At 39.3% G+C, this 27,312-nt stretch overlaps 1 protein-coding gene across 3 annotated transcripts in view; it reads right to left on the bottom strand.

Moving 5' to 3' along the window:
• LOC127657989 (sodium-dependent dopamine transporter-like) overlaps positions 1-27,312 on the bottom strand; it is a 60,894-nt gene that overhangs the window by 5,699 nt on the left and 27,883 nt on the right. For all 3 annotated transcript variants that reach the window (XM_052147036.1, XM_052147038.1, XM_052147037.1), the window contains 9 exons: positions 20,041-20,401; positions 17,327-17,458; positions 11,108-11,321; positions 10,666-10,804; positions 9,489-9,623; positions 8,828-8,931; positions 8,418-8,542; positions 4,739-4,851; positions 808-936 (listed from right to left, as the gene is read on the bottom strand). In XM_052147036.1, the coding sequence (XP_052002996.1) occupies positions 808-936; positions 4,739-4,851; positions 8,418-8,542; positions 8,828-8,931; positions 9,489-9,623; positions 10,666-10,804; positions 11,108-11,321; positions 17,327-17,458; positions 20,041-20,401 (1,452 nt within the window). The remainder of the gene's footprint in view (positions 1-807; positions 937-4,738; positions 4,852-8,417; positions 8,543-8,827; positions 8,932-9,488; positions 9,624-10,665; positions 10,805-11,107; positions 11,322-17,326; positions 17,459-20,040; positions 20,402-27,312) is intronic.

Below are 27,312 nucleotides of genomic sequence, written 5' to 3'. Positions count from 1 at the left end.
ATCAAATACTTTGCCAAGTACCATGACTGTTTTTATCGAAGTCAAACTAAATCAACTTGAAACATTAGATTGCACAAAATAAAGAAATTTTATAGTTTAGATTTTAAGTACAGTAGATATAGATCCTTAAGATAGCAATTGCAGGTTAATAATTTTGCCAGTGTACAATAACTGTTATGAATGCAGACGAGGGCAGACAAGGAGTGGGATCTACGTGCGGGCTCTTTATTGAAAGTGCAAACAAACAGACAGGAACAAAAGAAACATCCACGGGGGGAAAACTGAAACTAAAACACGAACACATCGGAGGAACACGGAACTGGGAATACACGGCAGGATGAACACGGCAGGACGGGTAAACATGGGAACATCAAAATATCCAAGCGGCGAAACATTAAACACATGAGGAACATTCAAGGCAGTGAAACAAGCAGCAACATTCAACGATCGACAAGGGAATGGAGAACAAACAGGGTTTATATACACAGGATGATCACAAACAACAATCAGGTGCGAACAATGACAGAGTGCTGGCAGTGATAAGGGCTGGGAATTGTGGGAAGTGTAGTTTTAGACAAAGACTAGTGAAACACAGGGCAGACAACCAGGGAATCGTGACAATAACAGTTCATAGTGTCCATGGCTGTCAAGCTCCAAAAGGGACCAAAAAATCACCTTAAAAGTTCCAAAAAAAATAGTCCATATGACAGAAATAAAATTGGTGTGTGATCTATTCCTTTAATAACAATATGAAAGCTAGCTGGGTGAGTACTATCCCATTCAAATTTGTGTTTGGCTCTCACATACGTTTGTGACACAGATGAGAGAGATGAGGAACGTTGAAACTACTATGAAGAGTGTGAAGAGCTCTCGATGTTTGTGCAGGAACTTAAACTCATCTATGAGTCCTGTGATCACAGATTCCATTCCTCCCATCTGAAAAACAGTGTTTAATTCAAGTTAAACAACACAAGGATTTCCCAGGTAATAAAGAAGGGCCTGTAACATAATCAAATCTGTGTTGAACATTGGTAACAAGAATTTAGATTGACATAGATAATTCATATGAAATATTAGATGCAAGAGAGCCTAAATTATCCTGTAATCCTTGTACCTACTGTCAATATTTCAGGAACATCCTGAGCCTGAATTATCCTGTAATCCTTGTACCCACTGTTAATAATTTAGTAACACCCTGATGCTACTGTAAAAAATATGGGGGCATACATTATAATATTTACACAGAACTGATGTTTTTTTTAGACACTCAGAAGGAATGAAGACATACTCTTTTGCATCATCTGCAAAGTTATGAAAGTTAAGTACATGCTTCCTGTCCATTACCTCAATGTAATACATAAAATGAACATGGCAAATGAGACTAAAGTGTGATTTAAACCAGTGGTTCTCAATTCCAGACATTGAGACCCACAGTACTGCACATTTTTAATGTCTCCCTTATTTAACAAACCTCATCAGCTCATTAGAAGAGGCTGCATGATCCAAACAGAGTGTGTGGGAGTCACATGATACTATGCGAGGGTTGCTATGCGAAGGTATACAAGCTTGCAAATTTTCTACAATTATCCTTTTAAGCAATATTAACCGGTGAGAACTGTAATAGGTTTGTTTGTTAAACTGTGCTGGAAGAGCAGGATGTCGAAAAAATTAGAAATCATTGGCCTGTGGGACATTAAAAAGCACTTATGTTCTAACATGTCGGACACCTCGCAGGATCAAGATGGCAGAGGTCCAGTTGATAGTGACAGCAAGCTTCATAACGTAGGTCTGGATATCTCGAACATTTATGTTGCACTGACAAAAAATGGAGGGCCTCGCAGAAATACGTTGAGCGATCACATCTATGGAGGCAAAATTTTCCACCCTGATCACAAGAATGGATTATGTTGAAAAATGGGTCAAGTTTCTGGAGTCGGCAGAAAGAGAGCTACAGGCTAACCCGCCTGCTTCCAATGCTGATTTGGAACGAGTGTGGGAAAAATGAGAGGATATGGAAAATCAGAGTAAATGTAATAACGTTTGTTTTGTTGGAATCCCAGAGGGAATGGAAGGTCAAGATATGGTGCAGTTTTTGGAGGGGCTTATTCTGAATTTGATCGACACAGTAGGCTCCCGTCTCGGGGCGGGTGATAGACCTTGATCTATCCTGGCAAGATTCCTGACAGAGACTTTGTTCTATGGGCTGCGAGGAATAAAAGCAAGTTGTGCTGGGAGGACCACAACATAATGTTTTTTCCGGAATTTGCTAGAGTGATACAAGCAAAGCGTGACGGTTTCAAAGAGTGTAAAAATTACTGCACCAACTTAAGGTAAGCTTCGCAATGGTTTATCCTTTAATTGACGCAAAGGATGGACACAAGATATTTACATGCCCACGAAAACCATGGCCTTCATTAAATCAATGGTGTAAGTGGGTCATTTTGAGTACTCTCAATCATCAATACAGACTACACATTGTGCATTTTACTGATTTTACCTGAGAGGGTTTGTTGTTCTGTTGTTTGCCCACTGGCTCATGACTTTGTTGACTTGCTGTTGAGCTCATTTGTTCACTTTGTGGGTTCAAAGTTATTGTTAACTGGGACCTATTTTATTTTGTAATTTTTATTTAATTGAACACATTTATGTACAGTCTAATGGCCCGGTTTATGTTAAAGGTAAAATGGAAAAAATAGTGTGTGTGTGTGTGCATGTGCTTGCGTGCATGCGTTTGTGTATGTGTGTAAAATTCACCAGATTTGTGCAATCTGGTAGCAACAGTGTCATGGAAAATGTTGTGAGAATGCATGGACCATCGGATTTCCGAGCAATGGAAACAAGTTGGGACAGTTTTGTGCAAGGCTGAAGTGCATGGTTTTCTGTTCTGTGGGTTATAAGAATTTTATGGTTACATCAACATTGAATAGTGGTCTATATTATTTAGCCTTGGGTACACAAATTTTATTGCATGTCAATATGTCACACTTTAATATAGGTAAAACATTTTCTCTCCAAGTGGAATGTTAATGGGCTGGGGCATCCTATAAAAAGAAGGAAGGTGGTATCTTTTTTTATTTAAAACAAGAAATGCTAATTTCTCCACAGGAAGCTGAAAAACTTGGCAAGGCATGGGGTGGGCATATGTTTTGTAGTGCTGGTTCGAGTAAGAGCAGGGGAGTCATCACACTGATAAGTAAGCATTTACAATTTAAATGTCTCAAACAGAAAAAAGCTCATTTAGGGAGAGTCATTATTGTTTTGGCTGAAATACAGGGGTAAAATATTATTTTGGCCAATACCGTATTTATGCACCCAATGCTGATGATCAGAACTTTTTGATAGATCTTGAGGGAAAGTAGCTGGGATCCTTCATGATATGGTTTTGGGTGGAGACTTCAATTTTCTAATGGATCCAGACCTTGATCATAGAGATGCAAAGGTGTGTAGACCTTTTATAGCAACATTCACTCTGTGTACAAATCTTTGTCTTACAGATATTTGGAGACTTCTGAATCATCCGGGAATATAGTAAATGAAGAGACTACACTTTTTTTCATTAGTTCATAAGATTTACTCTAGAATAGACTTTGTTGTTGTTAGATTTGTTTGTATCTAAGTCACTTATTCCATCAGCCACTGACTGCTCAATAGGTAATATTTTCATTTCAGATCATGCTTTGGTATGTTTAGAGATGTTGTCGTATATAGAGAAAAAAATTCATATAAAGGGTGCTTTAATACATCCATTCTACAGCACCTAGAATTTCAACAAATGTTAAAGACAGAAGTCACTCCCCCAGACATATGGGTATAAAAGGAGTGACGCTGACACTTGAGAGACGCTTGACAGCTTTGACCATATATTTGGCCCCCAGCTGAACGATTTCCTTCCTTTTTTGGGGAGAACAAAAGAGAGAAGGCCACGGCTGGGCCAGCCAGTCCTTATACTTCTGAGCAGTTAGCCATTCACCAAGGTGCAGGGGACCGCTTCATGCCTGTCAGTGTGTTGGTGGTAGTTATGTGACGGCTTGCTGCACTGGCTACGAGGCACACAGACATCTGCCGTCTCGCACCACCAGTCTGCGTAAATCGGTTCAGCTCTTGTAGCATTCTCCATTGGGACCCCTAGTGTCAACTCATCGACACAACATCGAGTGAGTGACAGATAGGGAACGTCTCGGTTACTGATGTAACCTCCGTTCCCTGATGGAAGGAACGAGACGTTGTGTCCCTCCTGCCACAACACTGAACCAACAGCTGATTCTTGTATATATATATTTATACAAGAATCAATAAAAAGTATTAATAACAAACTGGGTGGGTTAAATAAGGGTGAAATAAAAAATGTGCAGTGCTGTGGGTTCCCAGGACTAAAATTGTGTTCCTGAATGACCTTTCCAGGTTTTTAGTCTGTGAATAAGAATACTAGATCAAATATGTTGAAAATCAAAACAAAAGCATTATGTTTATCGCTAGACATTCATCAGATAATTTATAAAATTAGTCAATGTCAATTCTGTATAATGGTTCAAAAGTAAATATGTAATATACAATAATAAAAAAAAACAGTAAGATTAATAATATGAACTGTCTCTAATGTACCTGCAAATTATACTGTGACATGTACATTCAGTTTTTTCATACACTGAGTAGCTCTGTGCTTAGTTTTTATAGTTTTTCATAGTTTCCAAGATTCAGAAAATAAGTGGGATCAAACAAGGCTATCACATTGACTCACAGCACTGTCGATTCCTAAAGTAAGCAACATGAAGAAGAAGATAACAGCCCACACTGAAGAGCCTGGTAGTGTAGCTATTGCTTCTGGGTAAATAATGAACACCAGGCCAGGACCTTATGAGAAGCAAAGAACACAGATTCAAAACCAGTATATACATTGCTTTGAATACATCTGACAGCACAACAGAAAATTTACTTTTGTGTATAGTGCATATACTTTGGTTTATCTCAACTAATTGAATTATTTAATAGCCTCAAAATAATTATGTGTCATTTCTGCACCACTATTGCCCTTTATTGTCCTGAAATGCAAAACTATTGACTAAGCATTTCCTAACAGGTCTCCTGAACACTCACCAACCCCCACCTTTATGTATTCAATTGGTTAGATAAACAGATACTGCAGTCACTCACACCCCAAACTCCCAAAATTGGTCAAACCAATGCTGTGTTGGGCTGGTCGAGAAATGTTCAAACAAAAAGAGTTGCCAGAATTGTTTACATTGTAGGCCAATAAACCTATGAATGGCTTACTAATAGAACATTAATTGATAAAGTTGGAATGGGAGGAAGTAATTCAATGTAAAAAATATCACAATTCAAATATTATAAACACACACAAAGACTCTGTTTTATGCTGATGTTGTTGCATAGGTATTTCGTTTTTTTACTAAGAGCACTCAGGATAAAATCATATAAAATATGTATATGATTTTAATTTAACTGTGTATGCACACACAATAAAAAAAAATTATTTGTACATTTGTGGCAGTGAGTGTGATCACACCAGAAGGGCAGAACATACTATCAGCAGAACATACTGTAAATATTGCATGAATGTTGCAGACAGTCTGGCATTTTGACATGTTCCAATTCCATTGACTTTCTGCAACTCACTCATACTGATTTTGCTCTCAGAATGAAGAGACTTAATTCACTATCTCCAGACGGTGTTTATGAAGAGTACACCGGCTCCAATAACAGGCTTTGAATGAGGTAAATCTAAAATTACTGTGCCACTTTAAACATGCCCCTGGCATGGCGTATCATATATAGTATCATGGCTTGTGCTGTTTCGAACAAGTTATTGGATAAACAAGGATAGATGGATGTGTGTGTGTGTGTGTGTGTGTGTGTGTGTGTGTGTGTGTGTGTGTGTGTGTGTGTGTGTGAGAGAGATAGAGAGAGAGAGAGAGAGAGAGAGAGAGAGCAAGAGAGAGAGAGCATGTGCAATCACCTGTTGCCACACCCAAGCAGAGATGCTGTCAGCTTTCTGAAGGTCAGCTTTCTCAGTGACAAACTAGCCGTCCAAGCGGTGGTATTCCTCTCTACTTCGCGGTAGCCGGTGCGCAAGAGTCATTCCCTTAATGAAACCGCAATGTCCTCCACCAATTTAAACAGTATTTATCCAATGTGGAAACGCCGGTAACCACCTTGAGTTCTGTAATCAATCAGTCTGTTGTGTCTCTCAGCTGTGACGAGCCTTAATGCTGAAGTTGTTCGTTTAAAGCTGTTTAAAGCAATTTCCTAGCTTTAGTAGTGTAGTAGTAATACAAACGATCACAGAGCGCTGTTGTAGGTAAACAATGACTGACGGATTCACTTCACACCACCAACTGGCTGATATTACACACAAAAAATATATTTTGCCACCACCTGTTGGCTAACATACGTAATTTAATAAAATACATAAAATAGCTGTAAAAAGAGACACATAGCCTAGATTAGCTCTTAACACATATTCACTGCTCTTACACTTTAGTTTAGGCCGACGAACACAAGCAGAGTGATACACAGAGTGAAGTGTCCGTGTGCTGATTGTGTCAAAGCATCAGTGCTTGTGGAATGTTTCTCATCCAATCAGATTTGAGGACCGGAACTAACATTTGTGTGTGTATAAATATATATATATATATATATATATATATATATATATATATATATATATATATATATATATATATAATATACACTCACCTAAAGGATTATTCAATTTCTCATTAATGCAATTATCTAATCAACCAATCACATGGCAGTTGCTTCAATGCATTTAGGGGTGTGGTCCTGGTCAAGACAATCTCCTGAACTCCAAACTGAATGTCAGAATGGGAAAGAAAGGTGATTTAAGCAATTTTGAGCTTGGCATGGTTGTTGGTGCCAGACGGGCCGGTCTGAGTATTTCACAAACTGTGAAGTATTCTATCTGAGAAACTGTGAAATATTCGGTCTGAGTATTTCAAACTGTGAAATACTCAGACCGGCCCGTCTGGTTACTGGGATTTTCACGCACAACCATTTCTAGGGTTTACAAAGAATGGTGTGAAAAGGGAAAAACATCCAGTATGCGGCAGTCCTGTGGGCGAAAATGCCTTGTTGATGCTAGAGGTCAGAGGAGAATGGGTCGACTGATTCAAGCTGATAGAAGAGCAACTTTGCCTGAAATAACCACTCATTACAACCGAGGTATGCAGCAAAGCATTTGTGAAGCCACAACACGCACAACCTTGAGGCGGATGGGCTACAACAGCAAAAGAACCCACCGGGTACCACTCATCTCCACTACAAATAGGAAAAAGAGGCTACAATTTGCAAGAGCTCACCAAAATTGGACAGTTGAAGACTGGAAATATGTTGCCTGGTCTGATGAGTCTCGATTTCTGTTGAGACATTCAGATGGTAGAGTCAGAATTTGGTGTAAACAGAATGAGAACATGGATCCATCATGCCTTGTTACCACTGTGCAGGCTGGTGGTGGTGGTGTAATGGTGTGGGGGATGTTTTCTTGGCACACTTTTGGCCCCTTAGTGCCAATTGGGCATCGTTTAAATGTCACGGCCTACCTGAGCATTGTTTCTGACCATGTCCATCCCTTTATGGCCACCATGTACCCATCCTCTGATGGCTACTTCCAGCAGGATAATGCACCATGTCACAAAGCTCGAATCATTTCAAATTGGTTTCTTGAACATGACAATGAGTTCACTGTACTAAAATGGCCCCCACAGTCACCAGATCTCAACCCAATAGAGCATCTTTGGGATGTGGTGGAACGGGAGCTTCGTGCCCTGGATGTGCATCTCACAAATCTCCATCAACTGCAAGATGCTATCCTATCAATATGGGCCAACATTTCTAAAGAATGCTTTCAGCACCTTGTTGAATCAATGCCACGTAGATTTAAGGCAGTTCTGAAGGCGAAAGGGGGTCAAACACAGTATTAGTATGGTGTTCTTAATAATCCTTTAGGTGAGTGTATATATATATATATACATATATATATAAACTATATTTCTTTTTAATGTCAAATTAATAGTATTTTATAGTAAATTATTTATGTATTTAATTATATTGTAGAATTTAATGTTCTGAATTTGGTATATGATTATTTGTGCCCATAGAGGATCATTTTAAGTTGTGTATGTTACTGTACAATAATCACATTTATGTTTTCATATTATCATATTGAAAATTTTGTAGAATATCAGCTTTATTGTCATGAAAATAATGTCACAATGCAAAAACCTTAATTGTCCTAAAAACAGGCTTCTTTTTCTATATGACAAATATATTTAATAATTTATCTCTTTTGATTTTGGGGTGAAATGTGACCCAGACATATCTTTGTTAGATTCACACATTTATCGCAGGTGCAGATACAAAATACAAACACACTCACTCACCGTCAGTGGCTACTTTATCAAGGGCCACGTTGTGCTTCTGTGACATATAACCCAAGAAGGAAAATATGACAAATCCAGAAAAGAAGCTGGTCAGAGAGTTTATGGAGCTGGTTATGATGGCGTCTCTATAAGAGAGAGAGCGAACACAAATTGAATCAAACTCTCCAATGGACTGCTTTATTCTGATAAATCTATGTCTGATGTACTGTAAACAGTGGTATCGGTGGGTTAATTCATTCTTAGAGAATTCCCCCTTAAATGTTTACTGCAATCTCATCAAAGGGATTTTAATTCAGCAATACAAAGTATAACACAATATGTGTTTATGTGTGATATCCCATGAATCCTGCTGTGGATGTTTGCGTTATAGCTCCTTTATGAATTTTTCCCCAAGGTTTGGGTTCGCTCACCTATAACAGTTGTTGCTGAATTTGTTGTAGCTGGAGAAGGCGATTAGCACACCAAACCCCACTCCCAAAGAAAAACAGATCTGTGTGGCAGCCTCGATCCAGACCTGCGACACAAACGGCCCCGGCCATCCGCACAAAAGAGGCCGCACAACAGCTATCATTAGAGATAATTGCAGGAAACTCATTCAACAGAAAGATGAAAGACACTTGTGAATACAGGGTAATTTTGTAAATTGCTGCTGCACGCATGTGTCTAATCTAATTCTGAAATTGCCGCTTTGAGGTCTCTTTGCCAAGTGGTCCACCGGGAAAGAATCACAGATCCTGGAAATACTTACTCAAAGCTAATCGTAACTTCATCTGGCATTCTGCGATGATGATAGAGCGATTCTTATGAGCTGTTTAAGAGGTTGATCCATAAATATATACACACACAGTATCTTTCTCTATGGTTTACTTGTCAAAACTCTTGCATAAATGCTATTTAAAATTTTTTTGAAGAGCAGATTCATTCATGAGCAACATGTTTCTTCAGCATAAAACCAGATTAACATGGAGTCTTCTGTTTGAACTTGAACTTGAAAGTGGGATGTGGGTGTTTGGTTTGGTATGACTATGTGTGTGTGTGTGCGTGCGTGCATGCGTGTTTGTGTGCGTGTACCTGAGCATCACACAAGCGGAGGAAGTCCACACTCAGGTAAGCTTTAATGCCATCGATTGCTCCAGGCAGAGTGACACCACGCAGGAGCAGAACAGTCAGTACAATATATGGCATGGTGGCTGTGATCCACACCACCTGCACTTACACACATACAAAAAGACATACAGATTTAAGCCTCAAACAACAGTACGTCTTTATCAGACCTTATTAATGGAATGACTCTAAGAACACATTTTCAACTACTTCAAAACCAAATTTTCCAAAATTGATAATTGCAAACAAAAAATTTACTTTTGCATCTTCTTAAGAAAAGGTAAGTGGTGCTTGACCATGCAAAACTTGCTGCCACTATATTAGGTATTGCTATGTGGTTGCTATGCAGTTGCTATGGTGTTCTGAAGGCTTGTTTGTATGTAGCAATGGGGTTGCTAGGGTGTTCTAGGTGGTTAATAGGTGGTTTCTTACTGGCTATAAATCATAAGAGCCAACCCCTAAGTCTTTCTGTTTGTTCTGGTCTCTAGTTGTGGCTTAGATGCCCCTCTAATGCATTTTACATTATAGAGCACCTCTTCTTAGCTCACAGAAATTGCAATAATTTATTTTGTGCTGGTTTTATTCATGTATGTATTTTTATGAGCATTTTGCAGAGCCTTCTAAAAATGAACATGATCAAGATCTGAATAATCAGTCTGATGTGTCCTAAAAGTGTTCTTAAACAAATTAACTTAAACAATTACTTTTTTACTTTGTTATTTCTACTTTTGCTGATTAAATAATTTAACTATAAATTAAAGGTTTTCTCTGTGATTTACAACCCTTTCTGCACAGTGTTGTCTGAAATAGTTGGGGGAGAGGGGTTAGGGTGGTAAAAAAATTTTAAATATTTTTTTTTCTATTTTACTCAGTGGTCCTAAATGACTAAGAAATCAGCAATATGGTAAAATATTTTTGTAATACTAAAATATGTGCAGTGTAGGTTTAACAAGCTGTCCAAATTGAGGTATCATTCATGTCCGTAGCAGAAGCCATGCAGGACAATTTACATGCCTTATACTTTGGGTTATATAATGCTATACATCCTTAGCAAACACCACTAATTAATCCATCAGTAACAATGAATTTTTTTCATAAAGGTGTAAAGTTAGAGATAAATGTTAATATCTCTGAAAGGTCGAACCTTCCCTGATGTCTTTACTCCCTTCCACAGACTGAAGTAGAGGATCACAAGGACCACAGCCAGGCAGGAGGTGAGCTGCCAGCAGGGCAGTCCCAAATCATCTATCCCAGAACTGTCCTGAAGGTGAAGGACCCCTCGCCTGACAGTGAAAGACACATAGTGTGTTCTCGTATAAAAATATGAACAATCACTCACTAAAAAACAAATTATATATATATATATAGATATATATATATAGTACTGTGCAAAAGTCTTAGGCACAAAAGATTCAGATTCAGATTTGGATTGTCCAGAAATAATTTTAGAGGCTTTTCTTCTGCATTTGAGAACATAACAGCTCATGGATTATAATTGCAACATTCAACAACATGGTTTATCTACTGATCAACCGTCTCCAGTTGACGATGGTCTGGGAAGATTGGCATTTTTCAGTAGGACATACTCAAAGTACTCTAGGGCGGGCGTGGCCTTGTGCGTTTCATTCAACAGCGTGCCGTTGAGGTCTGAGCAGTTTGGACTGTTCCAGGTGTTGTTACAGTTGATCCAGGGCAGTTCGCCATAGAAAGAGGAGAACAGGTAAAACAGAGCCCAGGCGATGATGACATTATAATAGAATCCCACATACAGCGATATCAGGATCACCGTAAAGCCCACACCTGAGAAAAGAGATTGACACAAGCAATAAATAAAACTACATAAAATGACATGATGATAGTATTTGCAACTTTATATTTGGTTACCAGCAAATGTTTTGTTTTAGAGGTGCAAAAATATATTTGTAATATATAACATATTTTCAATATATGCAACACAAAGGATGGACACCCACACCCCGGAAGGCGAAAATTTTCAAGGGAGGCGAAAAGTGGGTGCCAGTGTTGATTTCTCATACATCACCGAAAATGGGTAGTTACGCCCCTAGTTTTACAGTAGATGCTGGTTAGCAGCATGGTATGATGGTATGTTGGTGTCCCTACCAGGCTTCTAAACTATCTGAATCAGCAAGAAGTTCTTGGTCAACCAGCATCATGAACATTATTCAGAGTTTGCGTTTCCCTCTAAAATTACATTTGTACTCCACTGATGGTTAGGTTTAGTGGGGTTTGGGTTAGGGTAATTTAAAAAGGTATTATTCTTTATTAATCCAGATTAGGTTATATAATCTGTGTTCCTTCTGTCCAATATGTCCATGCATACACATTTGTTAATAGAATCTGCTATTCTATTATAGCTATTTCCCTAAAACTTGTATTATTTATATTTGATTGAAATTCCAACTATTATTAGATTCAGTTTTATTCAAGTCAAACTAAGATCAAATTCAACTGAATGGTTCAAAATGTGATTAAAGTAATTTCTGCATCAGTACTGTCACATAAAGCGCAACAGTGCCCACCCACTATTTTAGCCATCGGTTCTGTAAGTATTTTTTTCATAATTTTTTCCCCCCCATAGGGATTTCATAAAATCTTTCATACAAGAGATCAGAACAAACTAACCAACCAGCTCCGAGCAGAATCACAACATTACAAATTTGGATTTGATGCAAAAAATGTTGTAGAAAATTGGACAAAAATGTACAAGACTGTAGATTTAATCTTTTATGAAACATTGCTAATGACACAATTGAATTAAAATGGTGGAAAAAAGGAAACTATTGATTTAAAGTCGTTGATTATAAGTGTTTAATCAATATATTTTAAGTTTACTGCAAAAGATTCAAATATGTAGTAGTTTGAGAGTGTAGGGAGACGACACGATACCGTCATTCACAGTGCATCATGAGAGTGGGCGGTCACTGCTAAGCTCTTTTGCTGTAGTATGCTTGCTGTGATTGGTGGATCATTTCCCTTTGGGTTCATGGAAAGTTAAGTTCTTCATCAGGAATTCCACTATTAAGCACAATTAATTTAAAAAGAAGTTGAAATAACATGGACTGATGGCTTCCTCGGGAGTATATAGCATTGATTAACCACCTCCAAGCTCATGGTTATTAGTTATTTTTGATAATCAATTCCCCTATGGGAAAAAAAAGTATAGTATTTTAACTTTTTCAATCAAACATGATTAATGTATTCTGTGAGAGGTGTCCTGTTACATGGACATAAAGCATTTAGACGGTCATGTGATCTTAAAATAAAAGCCCATATGCGGCAACCTGCTCCATGTAAAATAAAGCAGTTTTAATTAGGCTACTGATATGACTCATGTAAGTGCACATGGTTTTACAAAATACTTAAAATCAAATTATTCTGAAGTAATACTTTTAAGTGAAACAATCAACGTGTGCACCTCTAAGATGTACATATTGAACCAAAAAACCCAACCAAAGAATGAGATGAGGTGCAAGAAAGATTCTTAATCAGTAATCAAAACAAAAATCGACAAAGGTGTTTCCGGAACTCTGTGCATGAACTAAACAAGACATAGTTTGTTTCCTGTCAATCATTTAGCACCATGTGCCAACAAAACCCTGTGGTTCTGAAGATGTAATTCTTTGTCTCAAACAAAAAGCAGGATTCTCCAATAAAACAGTATATTAGCAGCACATGTGTGATTCCCAGCCCCTTCAAGACATCAATCAAAGCAAATATGATGATCAGCAGTACTTACATTAAACTCTCGTTGAGTGCCAGGCTAACAGAGAACCACGCTTGTGATTAAAAAACCGTCTCCTCTCTACCTCGGCAATATGCTTGACAGCCGTTATGGACACTCAAAACAGGCATCTTTACTTCATGGAAGGAAACAGTTAATGGCTTTGTCAGTGTAACCCTGAAGAGTGTATTTAGAGTCAGGCTTTAGGCTAAAGTGATCTGACAGGGAATAGGGGATTATATATTTATTGAAGTGTTTGAGCAGAACATAAGTGTAAATTCATGATTTAGGGTGATTGACATATTTTTCTCTCATTTACACTAAATAATGTGAAGGTGTTAAAATTAGTTAGTTACATTAACCTATTTCCAAAATATTTTACTGGCTGTAAAATGCTCTCAGTCAACAAAATATTGAGCAGTATTTTCTGTCAAGTGCATATTCTCATTGACACACAATTTACCAATTTGATATCTGGTAAAACTTTGAAAAATCATCATCCAGGAAATCCAGTTAAGACTAAGAGTGTTTCTTTCCAACATCTTTGTGCATCTTGGGACAACATTGCTATCAACCAATCAGATTTTGGGGTGGGTTTAGGATTAGAGTTAGGTGAATGCTGCATTCCATTCAACTCAGAAAATCAGGACTTCCTATTAGGGAAAATGCAATGGAACACAACTTAAAGTCGGACTTCCAACTTTCGATTTCGCCGAGATGTGGGTGGGTGACGTGACGCTAACATGTCACTGCTCAGGGGGATGTACAAAATGAATGATACACATTTATTAAATAATTCCCAACAATGAGTCAAAGTTCCTACATCACATCATGATTAAACCCATTTAGTACCCATTTGCAGAGACAGGTGTTCAAAATACTGTAAATTACATCATATACCTGTACAGCAAATGCTAGCATTGAAGCATCGTTTATCAATTTGGTTGCTAAGAGACATCTCAGGTGACAACCTGCTTAACTAACGGGAGGATTGCAGTTTAGTTTGTTTATTTGTCATCTTTCGAGCATCTGGCAATAAAATGCCTTTATGGTTGGAGATCAGAGATATCAAGTTGAAATATCCCACATCCAAATTTGAATGTTACGCTCCATTAGGGCTGAGCTATCAACCTTTTTCGCTCTTATTTTAGGGGTAGATAATGGTTAAGGTTAGGAATGGAGTTAGGGATAGGATTTTGTTTGACCTCGTGTAACCCCACGTCCATTTGCGTGGACATTTTATGTTGGCTTTGCCATACACAGTGCATCATTTAATTTAAACTGACTGAATACTTTTCACAACATTCTAGACTGTCATTTAAGGGATAAACTTCTGCCGCACCGAGTCATGTGACACAACGGCATGGCGTCGAATTCTGTGAAGCGCTCCTACGGGTACAGAGCCAACAAAAGTGCCTCTGGTAAGAAACCTCTTTAAGCTTCTTTCAATGAAACCTGTTTGGGTGTAAAGTGTGGCATCTCTAGTTTTGTTTGATATGCCGCTTTAGGGATATTGCCTCAAAAGTTCAAAAAACATTAACACATGTGTGGGTCATTTCTCTTAATTTTAATATAAATGTTCTTCTATTTTATATTTAACCATTTATTTTTATTTTGTTATCACTGTATTATTAAATGCATTCCTATATATTTATGCATTTATATATATTTATATGCATTTTCACATCAACTCAATCAATCAATACATGAATAAGTTCATCCAAAAGCTTAAAAATTTTGCATTCTGAGGCTTTATATGGGGTTAGGATGAAAATAAGGTGCATTTCGAACTGTTCTGAGACCAGTGCAGACAGACAGGACACTGGAGATTAATTTATTTACTAGATAGGGAGCAAGGATGCATCCTACAGCTTTCTATGCAATTAAGTGCATTCACTCCTAAAATCAGACCAAAAGTTCAGTTTCAGGCTGCAGATGATGTTTGGACCACTCAACATGTTTGGCAGACATGGGATAATAAAAATCAGTACGTAGATTCACAATTAAATTATTTATTCAGCTTTACAGAAATCAGCTGTAATGTCTATAAAGTCTCAAAAAAATGAATAACCATCAATCCTGGAAACATAATAAATTCATTGTTTAAATAAATCGGACATTCTATAAGTTGGTATAATTTAAAATGTAGTCTCACATATGTGGACATTATTTTTTTAGGAAAATTATTTGCTCAAGATGTTTTTTTTTTTTTTTTGTGCTTGTTTATTAGGTGCTACTAGTTACACAGCAGTCACACTCAGGTCTCAAGTGGTTAAAAAGGGGTGTGGACCAACAACAGATTTTGATCCAGGAACATGTCATACTGGGCAAAGTCATGGTCAGTCCATACATCGTAACTGCCAACAACACCCCACATATCTGAAAACTCTTAACCAAGGTCTTACAGGAACAGTGAGGAATTGAGAGTGTAGGTGACTGTAGTTTGACATCTTCTGTATGCTAGTGCCAGTCCACCATCACAATGTTATTCCAGTAAGTGACACAAAATATGCATGCCACCAGGTCTGGCAGTCAAATTTCAAGCTAAAAGCCAATTTTCTGTCTTCCATCTGACTGCAGATGATTTCAGCTACAGATAAACAATACCTGTCTATTGCCCCGATGAGTACTTTTAGGGGACACAAACACCTTCTGCCTCATAAAAGAACACTCAAAAGCCAGAATACACCTTATATAACAAAGAGTAACAAAGATCAAAACAACACTGTTGCTTTGATAAAGACTTATACATGCTGGGTGTCCATCCATCCATCCATCTTCAACCGCTTATCCGAAGTCGGGTCGCGGGGGCAGCTGCTCCAGCAGGGGGCCCCAAACTTCCCTATCCCGAGCCACATTAACCAGCTCTGACTGGGGGACCCCGAGGCATTCCCAGGCCAGTTTGGAGATGTAATCTCTCCACCTAATCCTGGGTCTTCCCCGAGGCCTCCTCCCAGCTGGACGTGCCTGAAACACCTCCCTAGGGAGGCAGCCAGGGGGCATCCTTACCAGATGCCCAAACCACCTCAACTGACTCTTTTCGACGCAAAGGAGCAGCGGCTCTACTTCGAGCTCCTCACGGATGACTGAGCTCCTCACCCTATCTCTAAGGGAGAAGCCCGCCACCCTTCTGAGGAAGCCCATTTCGGCCGCTTGTACTCGCGACCTAGTTCTTTCGGTCATGACCCAGCCTTCATGACCATAGGTGAGGGTAGGAACAAAAATTGACCGGCAGATCGAGAGCTTTGCCTTTCGGCTCAGCTCTCTTTTCGTGACAACGGTGCGATAGAGCGAGTGCAATACCGCCCCCTCTGCCCTGATTCTCCGGCCAACCTCCCGCTCCATTGTCCCCTCACTCGTGAACAAGACCCCAAGGTACTTGAACTCCTTCACTTGGGACAATACCTCCTTCCCTACCTGGAGTACGCACTCCATCAGTTTCCTGCTGAGAACCATGGCCTCAGATTTAGAGGTGCTAATCCTCATCCCAGCTGCTTCACACTCGACTGCCAAGCGATCCAGTGAGAGCTGAAGGTCACGGACCGATGATGACATGAAGACAACATCATCTGCAAAAAGCAGCGATGAGATCCCCAGCCCACCGAACCGCACACCTTCCCCACCCCGACTACGCCTCGATATCCTGTCCATGAATATCACAAACAGGATTGGTGACAAAGCGCAGCCTTGGCGGAGACCAACCCCACATGGAATGAACTCGACTTTGTGCCGAGGACCCGGACACAGCTCTCGCTTTGGACGTACAGGGATTGGATCGCCCTAAGAAGGGACCCCCCCCACCCCGTACTCCCGCAGCACCTCCCACAGTCTCTCCAGGGGACCCGGTCATACGCCTTCTCCAGATCCACAAAACACATGTAGACTGGATGGGCATACTCCCAGGCCCCCTCCAGGATCCTTGCGAGAGTAAAGATCTGGTCCGTCGTTCCACGGCCAGGACGAAAACCGCATTGTTCCTCTTCAATCCGAGGTTCGACAATCGGCTATGCTGGGTGTATTATTGGTAAATTAAAAGTTTTTGCCAAAGAGAAGGTCATATTACCTTTAAAGATAGGACAGATCTTCCAGACTCCTGCTGCTCCTTCACGGTTATACTGGCCCAAGGCTAATTCCATATAGAAGAGTGGCATCCCAGCAATCACCATAAAGAAGAGGTATGGAACCAGGAAAGCACCTGATAGAACCAAAACAAAACTAAATAGATATACAAATGTGTATTGATATACACTATCATTCAAATGTTTTGACACACCTATTCAGTCTTTAATATTAGTCATTAAAGCCATTAAATAACACAAATGGAAGTATTGGAAGTATAAAAATGACCAAAAATGACCAAAAAGTGTTACATAAACCAAAACTATCTATCATTTTAGCTTCTTCAAAATTGCAACCTTTTGTCGACTTTAAAGCTTTGCAAAAACTGTTTTAAACAGCACTGAAGGAAAGTATGTATGCTTTTTTTTTTTGTAATGAAATATATTGGCACAATTTATATTTGTCCACAAAACTTGTTTCAAGCATTTAAACAATTCTTTTAAGCCTTTAGGTCAAAAGGATTATTTCAAAATCTTGATAAAAACATGCATTCTGTGTGTCCAACGTTTTGATTGGTAGTGTACACTGTAAAAATATTTTGTGAGGCAACTTAAAAATGTGCTTCATGTGGTAACATTTAAAGTAACTGGTTTTGTTAAATTAAATAAATTAATAAACTTAATCTGACTAAATTTACCTGACAAGATGGGATACACCAACAAAAGGCATTTTTATTGGTTAGATTAAGTAGAAATAGATCCAAGAGCTTAAAAGCAGTTTCAGGTTGCCACTTTTTTCAGTGCATAAACAGTACAATTCAAATGATTAGTTGGTCAGTGTATTACAGACTGGATATTTTGTCCTTTAATATATATATATATATATATATATATATATATATATATATATATATATATATATATATATATATTCCATTAGATTACTCAAGGTCAGTAACGCATTCTAAACACTTTGGATTACTTCTTCAGCACTGGTAGATTTTTTTCACTATAAAAATCTGCCTGTACAGTGACATAATACACGTTAAAAATACATTCTCTGAAAAACCTAAATATCTTATGCAGTGTTGTTTCTAAAACAAGATAAATCAAACTGATCTTTTTTTAAGGATTTTTTATATTTTTACAGGAAAACAATTCAACAATATTATCAAGAATAAGATTTTTGCCCTAATATCAAATGTCTTTCTAGAAAAAAGGAATCATGATCTAAAGTGAATTTTCTTGATAAAATATGATCGTGCTGGTAACATGTGCATGTAAAATGGCTAGAAATAGCATTTTTGCTTAGCGAAAAGCTGAAAATTTACACAAGGTTTATTTCTATTTCTTCTGTGCAAACTTCAGCTTGTAACACTGAATGTAACACATCATAAGAAAGTGTTTCACCGCTGTTCAAATGCACTTTGGATCGCATCATTTATATGTATAAAAGTTTTCCAACTGAATGGACTAAATATTAAATGAAACAAATGACAATAAAATGCTAAATAATCTCTTCAGTAATCAAAATACTTTTGACAGAAATGTAACTGTATTCTAAATACCAATTATTTTAATTGAACTGTAGTGGAATTATATTTTGTATTTTAAATACCTAATCCTGTTACATGTATTCCGTTACTCCCAACCCTGTATATATAAATATATATATATATATATACAGTATATATACAAAAAACATCTGTTGATTTCGCTCTCTCACTCTTCTCTTTCTCTCTCTCTCTCCCTCTCTCTCATGTGCGAGTGCAGCCTGTGAATGATTGTCTATTGCAGGTAAAGACATTTTCTATATAAAAGTGTATCAAAATACTAACGTTACATGAAAGCGTTAAAACGATCAAAAAATGACCAAGCCAATTCCATGTTTATTGGACATGTTCATTGGAGTAGCCTACAAAATAAATACCATGATATATTATAAAAATACCAAGGTTTAAGTATATTGTACCATCACTGTACCATGCTGCAACAGCAGGCTTTTGAGAAAGATAAGTTTGATATACTTAAGCTTGTGCTGTGTAATCTGAAAAGGTGTCAAAATGTTTTTAGTCCATAGTTTCATTAATGCTACAAAATATATGTTGGCTACTAAAGGAAATGGTCAACTGATGCTCCTAATATAACCAGAAATTAATGTTTTGGTGCTGTTTCTGAAAAAAAAAAAAAAGAAAAAGGAATTAGACATTAGAATTATTTCTAGATATGGTGATACCCATTTATGATACCTACTTAAGAAGCCATAACATGTTTCTTTCACATCATTGTTTTTTTCATGTTTTGCTAGATTCCATTTATACCCATTTGTGATTTAATTGTTTGTTTTAATTTGTACTTTTTTGTGTCCATTTTTTTACATACCTCTAATAGTTTTTAATCTGGGTGGGGTGGGGTGGGGGTCTCTCTCACACACACACACACACACTACACGTAATCTATTTTCTTGTATGGATAAGTTTATTAAATTTCATGCATAGCTTAGAGGACACTGAGAACCTTAATAAATCACATCTTACAACTCTCAAAAATTACATCTCAGACTTTAGTCTTATATTTAAAGTTTTAATGAGACCACATTTGGTCAGAATTCCTTTAGTGACAGTAAGTATCAATACATTTCTGGATTCAGCTATTGAGTTTATTTAATTATTTTTTTAATTCATCACGTATACACATATTAAATATTTCTCTCTCTTACCTCCTCCATTTTTGTAACACAGGTAAGGGAACCTCCACACATTGGCTAGGTCCACAGCAAAGCCAATCACTGACAGCAGGAAGTCAATCTTTTTGCCCCAGGTCTCTCTCTCCCTTCCCGAGGGGTGGGTTTGACCAGTCGGGCTGACCAGAGTGGATGTGGTGAACTGCACCCCATTCTGTTCCTTCACCAGGATCAGCTCTACCTCCTTGGGGCCCGTGGTGCTGGAGGGTTTAACGGGGGCGATGGCTGAGGACATGTGTGTGACTGGGAGTCGGCCTCTTAGCATGGGTTGCTGGGCAAGGCCACAGGAGTGCAGAGGATGGAGAGGGGACCTCCAGATGCAGATGCAGTGGCCTCTCTGGATGAGAGCGGAATGATGGATGGAGAGGAAAGCGGGATGAGGAGAGAGACAGAGGGAGAGGCAAATCAGCCATGTTGAAAAAAGATCAACCAAAACTGCAATCAGATTGAACATGGAACTGACGGAGCTCAATATCGGCGAACAGCTACTAAAATATCTAAGTACTATAGTTTTAAAACAGGGGACCATGTAGGTCCTGGAGGGTATATACAACTTAAATGATATTCTCTAAAAATATAAAAATATTCAATTTATTTCAATATTTCTTTTTTGAATATGGTATCAGTTAAGCATTGCATGGTTATAAAAGTTACCAATGAAAGTTATTATAAAGGACTACCGAGTAAATCTAGCTTTTTATATATGGGGTGACTGGGTTACAGTCTTTAATGGTTGAAAACACATGGGCTAGATCAAAGTGAAGAAGGCATAGATTAAACAATGATTTTTCCTTTGATTTTGTGTTTTTATTCTGTATTTCTCAAACAAAACAAAAAAACAACAGCACTGAAATATGAATACTTTCTTGAGTGTTAAGTTCTAATTCTAAAACAACTATAAAAATAAAAAAATCCTTCAAGCAAAGGCCTCTAAAACATTTTAAATACACTATAAAATTGATACCTTAAGGAACAATTTCTACAGGTACTAGCCCTTAAATTATATATATATATATGAACTATATCAGGTTACACTGTCTAATTAAAATTTTGAGGATCACATTAGGAGGAAATTCACTTTTTACATATCAAGTTCTCAATAAAAAAAATATTTATATGATCAATGATGGCCAAAACATGGTTCAATCAATTTAGGTAGCAACAATCAAATTAATACAAATAAAGTGAATAATTTAATCCACAATTAAGATGCAAACAATGAAATAAATAATAATGGGGAAACTTAATATAAGTTACTTAATATAATTTTAAGCTTATACTTAATATAATTTTAAGCTTACTTCTTTGACCAATTATGCAACCTACACACTGATTTTGCCCAGTTAAAGAGCTATTTTATTTAAATACTTAGTTAAAAACCAACACCTGTTGAGTCCCAAAAAATTCCAAATACCTGATAACAAAATATTGTGCCAAACATAAATCATGCAGTAAAGAGAAAATCCTACCTTTAGAGTGCGGTAAAGTGCTTCTCCAAATAAAACCTTCTTACTTCTAAATGCATTGATGATCCTCTTCAATTTGGGAAACAATTTTGGCTAATTGTTTATTTAATTATTTGGTCAAAGTAATACAAAACTGTAGTCTTTGAATGAAGGAAAGTATAGATGAGAATGATGATTATGAGTGTGGATGGTCTTTCTCCTACTCAAGGTAGAAGCAGACACAGTTCCACTGACCACAGAGGGGGGTCTGGCGATGTCTGCGGGATTACCAGAAATATGAAAGACAAGCACCTTCCCATATCAACCCCCTCTCTCTCTCTCTCTCTCTCTCTCTCTCTCTCTCTCTGCCCCTCCTTCTGACAATCTTCTTTCATTTATCGCACTCTCTGACACATGATCAGATCAGTTTAGATTTATTGTATATTGTGGGTGTGAAATAATGTGGAAAAAATAAATCCCTAAAAAAAAACAGGAATGACATTTTTAACTACTAACTTTTTAAGTTTTTGATTCAAATGTAATATTTGGCACTAATAAAATAATAAAGGTGACATTTATCATGCTAACTTCTTTGTACAAATGAATTACACAAGTTTTCAATTAAATAGTTCATACTGATATTATAATATGTAATAGAAATGTTTTTATTAAATTATAAGGACGCAAGATCTACCACATGTAACATGTTTCTTATTGCTTGATTGTGGGGATCTGATATTTCACAGCTGCATGGTGAATCTGCATTAATCTTGGCCTGAGGCTGGGAATTAATCATTTGAAGCCGACATCTGTTGAACTGAGACAACAGTTTGGCTCAAGTACAGCAAACAACAGATCAAAAGCTAGGTTATCATCTTACCCTTTTCACAGATATGACAAATTCACCACGCATTATGGTCTCCTCTCAGAGCCATGTTGGAATGAAAGGTAACTCTGGAGCTTATAATGATTACAACACAAATAGCACACAATGTATGAAGTTCATTGGGCTAAATATGGGGAAATCACATCCTAGAGGACATGTTATTGCTCTTTACAAGCTCAGGAGACTTATTAGCTGTTTCCTCCATCCATGGGCATAGATTCCAGGAGGGATCAAGGAGAGGTTAACCTCTGAAACTGAACCCCTGAAATTGAAATGTGTTAAACAGAATGCATTACATTAAATGGAAAACTATGCTAGTTGTGCTCCGTGGTGAAGCAAGAAAACCGTGTTTTACATGATATTTTAAATCATCGGGTTATTCTCTAATCAGCCAATAACATAAGAACGTAAACAGGCATGAGCATAAGACAACGGATACGATGGTATGAACGGCGGTAAGGTGTTTACATGCAAAATCGGGGTGATGGACAAAAAACATTCCTGTGTCGATCGGTTTATGCTTAAACTGTTTGACATTACTCCAGTAAAGGAGTGCTGTTTACATGTTAACTGTGTGTGTTGCTGGCAGTGTGAACGCATCTTTAGAGTGTTTCTTCAAATACTGGCCAATTGGATTGACTTGCCTTGAAAGGGATTTTGCTTGTATACTCTGCACATACTGTATAAAACGTCTGATTTTATATGCATGGCTGTGTAAGCTCCTGTCATTTAACAGTTGCCATCTGACTATTTTCTTGGAAAGTTACTGTGGCTGTAATGTAATCAAGGCTCATGACTTGAAATGACCAACACTTCAATGTCATGATGCTCTTCAAGGAATATCAGCAGGAAATGTTTTGGTTACTGATTAAATTGGCACTCTAGTCAGCTTGCCAAAGATGACTAGAGCACAAGATGGTGTGGTCTATGATGATCATGCATGAAAAATGCAATGTTCTATTGACACAAAAGAACCCATGCTCTCTGGAACTTGGGTTCCTATAGCACAAATGGAAGAGCATAGTGTATGGGTTTAATTCCCAAGGAAACACACAAACTGATAAAACATGTTTAATTTGAATGCACTGCGAGTCGTTTTAGATAAAAGTGTCTGCCAAATGAATGTAAATGTGTGTTAGAGACGTGACAGCAATGGAATAGGTTTTCAACAAAACATTTCTTGGTAGAATCAAAAAGCATTTTCATCTAATGTGTACAGTATTTTATGCAGTTAAAAACATTAATTTGTGAGGAGCTTGTTCATCTACGATTTTTCTGGCATCCTTCGACTTCCCAATCTTCACCTATATTTAGCAAAATACCTATACCAATTATTTAAAAATGTCTTTCTATATCTCGCTTTAGTCCGATAGTCCAGGGAGGATCTTGGAGCTGAAGAACAGTCCCGCACTCGAACCCCTCTGCTTCGAATGGCATGCCAAATATGTTTATCTTAATGGCTGCAGTAATATATGAATGCACTTGGCAGGAGTTTTTAAAAGGGGTGGCCAGGCAGGTGCTAGCAATCAGTCTCGCGACAGGTCTCGCTCAGTGGAGAGTGGAGGCTCCACCCCATGTGGCCCAGCTTCAGCACGACAACTGCCTGCTCTGGTACTCCCTAACAGAGGCCCCTCACGGCACAGACGTGCTGGCACACAGCTGGCCCCGGGGGCTTTGCAAGTATGCATTTCCCCCAGTGAGCCTTCTTGCACTAGTGCTGTGCAAGGTCAGGGAGGACTAGGAACAGGTCACCTTAGTAGCTCCTTACTGGCCCACTCGGACATGGTTCTCGGATCTAACGCTCCTCACGACAGCAACTCCCTGGCAAATTCCCCTGAGGAAGGTCCTACTTCCTCAGGGGCGGGACGTGTCTCGTGCGAAAGGCCTGCCCGAGACCTGTCGAAGGAGCCCGGCCTGGCCTCCCTAGCGCACCGCCGCGCAGGACGGCGGCCCCCCGTACCTTACCGGGGGCACGTCGGAACGCGTTCGGGAGCCTGCCTCCGAAACCGGAGCAACCCTGGACCCCGTTCACCGCTGGTCCGACGCGGCTCGCCCAGACCCTTCGAAAGAGCCCTGCCTCGTCTCTCTGACCCTCGCGGACTCGGAGTTACGTCACTATGAGTGCGCCCTCGCCGGGAGACTAAGCTTTGGACGGCCGCGCCTCCGTGACGGAGGGGTCCCGGGACACCACATTCAAGGCCCCGATGCTCCTCGGCGAGACGAGTCCTGCGATGCCGGCCCCGACATGCTGGGCCCCCGGGAGCCCGAGATGGCATTTTGCACTCGCACGCCCCTGGCTCCCGGACCCCAGCACCCACTCTTTCGTGGCCAGGCTCGTTGGAAAGGGCCCCTCCTTCACCCTCAACACTGCACTCTCCCAGTCTGGGGCCCCTCAACCCCTTCGGCCTAACCCTAACTACTCTGACACCCCCACCTCCAGGGACAGCCACCCTCACCTCAGCACTCTTCCATTCCGGGGCCCCTCACCCCCTTCGGCCTAACCCTAACTACTCTGACACCCCCACCTCCAGGGACAGCCACCCTCACCTCAGCACTCTTCTATTCCGGGGCCCCTCACCCCCTTCGAGTGGAACAGCGGCCAACCGGTGGTAAATCGGGCGTTGCGAAATGGGGAATCGTACGAGGGTCTGTGTACACTGCGCGCCGGCCTCAAAAATCTTCCACGGGGAAGATCTGTGACGCGGAGGACCGCATCGGGCGCAGCGGACCCCGTCATGGCCGTTTAAAGGAAGCCCCCTGAATATAGCATTTCCAATGCAGTTCAGCCTTTACCCACGTGATGGTGGCCTCACGTCCCACCTCTGGTTTAAATTAATGGGTGCCTTCGCCATTCATATCGATGGCAGTCGGGCGCCTCTCGGGGCAGGGCTGTCCCTCGTTCAATTTGTTGCACTGTGTTCTTTTAATGGGGGAGATGGATGCAATGCCCCCTTAAGACCCCCATAGACCCCTGTGCCACCCTGGTTATCCACAGACCCATTATCATTCCCCTGACCTACTATTTTGCCCAAATTGACCAGTGAGACCCCCTGACCACCCTGGGAGTGCGGGGCTGTCCACGGACCCATTATCATCCCCCGACCCACTATTTTACCCAAATTGACCAGTGAGACCCCCTGACCGGGGCGGTCCACGGACCCGCTATCTGCCCGCTAACCATCTTTTTTGCACACAAACTGAGTCCACCAACAGAATAACTGCCCATTAGCAATTGATTGTATAGCTGTATGTCCACCAACAGACTATCTGCCTATTAGCTATTGACTGTATAGCTGTATGTCCACCAACAGACTAACTGTCCATTAGCAATTGATTGTATAGCTGTATGTCCACTAACAGACTAACTGCCTAATTAGCAATTGATGGTATAGCTGTATGTCCACCAACAGACTAACTGCCCATTAGCAATTGATTGTATAGCTGTATGTCCACCAACAGACCACTGCCCATTCATTTGACTCTAAGTGGGACTACCCACGTACAATTTATTCAACTGAATATCTGTCCATTAGCAATTGATTGTATAGCTGTATGTCCACCAACAGACCACTGCCCATTCATTTGACTCTAAGTGGGACTACCCACGTACAATTTATTTGCATTGGCTGAAATCATCACTTGGTGGTCAGTGGAATTTATGTTTTGAAGGGTGCACTATGTTCAGGGGGAGTCATACATGTCCACCAACAGACTAACTGCCCATTAGCAATTGATTGTATAGCTATATGTCCACCAACAGACCACTGCCCATTCATTTGACTGTAAGTGGGACTACCCACATACAATTTATTCAACAGACTCTCTGCCCATTAGCAATTGACTGTTTAGCTGTATGTCCACCAACAGACTATCTGCTATTAGAAATTGATTGTATAGCTGTATGTCCACCAACAGACTATCTGCCCATTAGCAATTGATTGTATAGCTGTATGTCCACCAACAGACTATCTGCCTAATTAGCAATTGATTGTATAGCTATATGTCCACCAACAGACCACTGCCCATTCATTTGACTGTAAGTGGGACTACCCATGTACAATTCATTCAACAGACTATCTGCCCATTAGCAATTGATTGTATAGCTATATGTCCTCCAACAGACCACTGCCCATTCATTTGACTGTATATGGGACTACCCACATGCAATTTATTTGCATTGGATGAAATCATCACTTGTTATTCAGTTGAATTTATATGTTTTGAAGGGTGCACTATGTTCAGGGGGAGTCCTGCAGTCACCTAAATGTGATTATATGTCATAAATGTAATCCTGGAGTTAAAAAAATGAAGTACACCAAGTGATAATTAGGGGTCCGATTATGGGTCCAATTTCGGGTCCATTAAATCGATTGGATGTGGGACTCCCACATGCAATTTATTTGCATTGGCTGAAATCATCACTTGGTGGTAAGTGGAATGTATATGTTTTGAAGAGTGCACTATGTTCAGGGGGAGTCCTACAGTCACCTTAATGTGATCATATGTCATGAATTTGATCCTGGAGTTATAATAATTAAGTCCACCAAGTGATGATTTTGGGTCCATTAAATTGATTGGAAGTGGGTAGTCCCACTTCCAATCAATGTAATGGGTCAAAAAGACTAACTGCCCAATAGCAATTGAATGTATAGATGTATGTGTCCACCAACAGACAACTGCCCATTAATTTGACTGGAAGTGGGACAACCCATGTACAATTCATTTGCATTGGCTGAAATCATCACTTGGTGGACTTCATTTTTATAACTCCTGGATCATATTTTTGACATATAATCACATTTAGGTGACTGTAGAACTCCCCCTGAACAACATAAGCCCTTCAAAACAAAAAAATTCCACTGACCACGAAACCTTTATTTCTGTGAATGGGTCAAATTGGAGGTGGGATGTGCACAT

This window comes from Xyrauchen texanus, chromosome 17 (assembly GCF_025860055.1).
Source record: "Xyrauchen texanus isolate HMW12.3.18 chromosome 17, RBS_HiC_50CHRs, whole genome shotgun sequence".
Classification (NCBI taxonomy): Eukaryota; Metazoa; Chordata; class Actinopteri; order Cypriniformes; family Catostomidae; genus Xyrauchen; species Xyrauchen texanus.
Note: the sequence above shows the minus strand (reverse complement) of the source record. Positions and strands in the feature narration are given on the sequence as shown.